The 1,038-nt window shown below is 73.4% G+C and overlaps 1 protein-coding gene across 1 annotated transcript in view; it reads left to right on the top strand.

Moving 5' to 3' along the window:
• The first annotated feature begins 26 nt into the window (after nucleotides 1-26).
• Nucleotides 27-1,038, top strand: part of LENG9 (leukocyte receptor cluster (LRC) member 9) — a 2,691-nt gene continuing 1,679 nt past the window's right edge. The window contains exon 1 of the mRNA XM_012733550.1: nucleotides 27-171. Coding sequence (XP_012589004.1) covers nucleotides 27-171 — 145 coding nt within the window. The remainder of the gene's footprint in view (nucleotides 172-1,038) is intronic.

Below are 1,038 nucleotides of genomic sequence, written 5' to 3'. Positions count from 1 at the left end.
CCTTCCACCTGGATCTGGGCCCCTCCATGCTGGACGCCGTGCTGGGCGTCATGGACGCGGGGCGCCCCGTGGCTGCTGCCGCCAAGCCCGACGCCCACCCCGGCTCCGGGACGCAGCCCTCCAGGGCCCGCTGCCGCCCCAACGCGGACCTCGAGCTGGATGACGTCATCGGCCTGTAGGCACCCCCACCCGACCCCCGCGCCCTTCCGCCCGGCTCCCCACTTCTTTATACATAAACGGCTAATGTCTTCACTCTGCACGTGGGTGGAGTAACAGGGTGGGAGTGGATGGGGTCCTGGCGCCCTCGGAGACTGGGGTGCGGGGCGGAGGGCGGTCACCTGGCCCAGGCGAAGGGCAGCCCGCAGGGCGTGGCTAGGTGGCGCCCCTCCTAGCACAAGGGGCCCCAACGTGGCAGCCCGTCCTCGACTTTCTGGACACCGTGCCGCGGGGCCCGCCCCGGACCCGGGCGGCCCAGGTTCCGCGGGGGTGCGGCCAGCCCAGGACCCAGCGCATCCGGACCGGTGGAGCAGGCCTTTACCCTGGGAGCGGCTGCACTGCCAAGGGGCCAGGAAAGGGAGTGCTCCCCGTCTCCCCCAAAACGTGCCGGCCTGGGGCGGGAGCGCGGCTGTCTGGGCTCCCAGGTTCAGCCCGAGCTTGCAGCCGTCTGGTTCTCCTCGGCCACCGAGGGCGCCTGCACACTCGAGCCACGGACCTGACCGCACACGTCAATCCTGAGTCTGGCGCTGGGGCCGGGGTCGCTAGGGGTCGGGAAGGTGCCCGTTAGTGGGCAGAGGTGGGGGTCCGTGAGGCCCCGGCGAGCCGGACTAGGAGCACGCTCGCGAGCAGGCGGAGCCGGGCTCGCCGAGGCCCGGGGTGGAGCCGCGCTTGCGGGCGGCCCAGAGGAGGCGGGGCTCACGCCGACTCCCGCGCGGGGGCCCTGCCACATTCTGCCAGGGGAAGAGGCCGGTGGCCTCTGTGAGGCAGTCGCTCGGCCGCGGAAGGGCAGCCCCCTGGGGGCGGGGCGCGGGCGGAATCCCC

This window comes from Condylura cristata, unplaced genomic scaffold (genome assembly GCF_000260355.1).
Source record: "Condylura cristata isolate star-nosed mole 26May11 unplaced genomic scaffold, ConCri1.0 scaffold00041, whole genome shotgun sequence".
Taxonomy (NCBI): Eukaryota; Metazoa; Chordata; class Mammalia; order Eulipotyphla; family Talpidae; genus Condylura; species Condylura cristata.
This window is presented reverse-complemented; position numbering and strand designations above follow the sequence as displayed.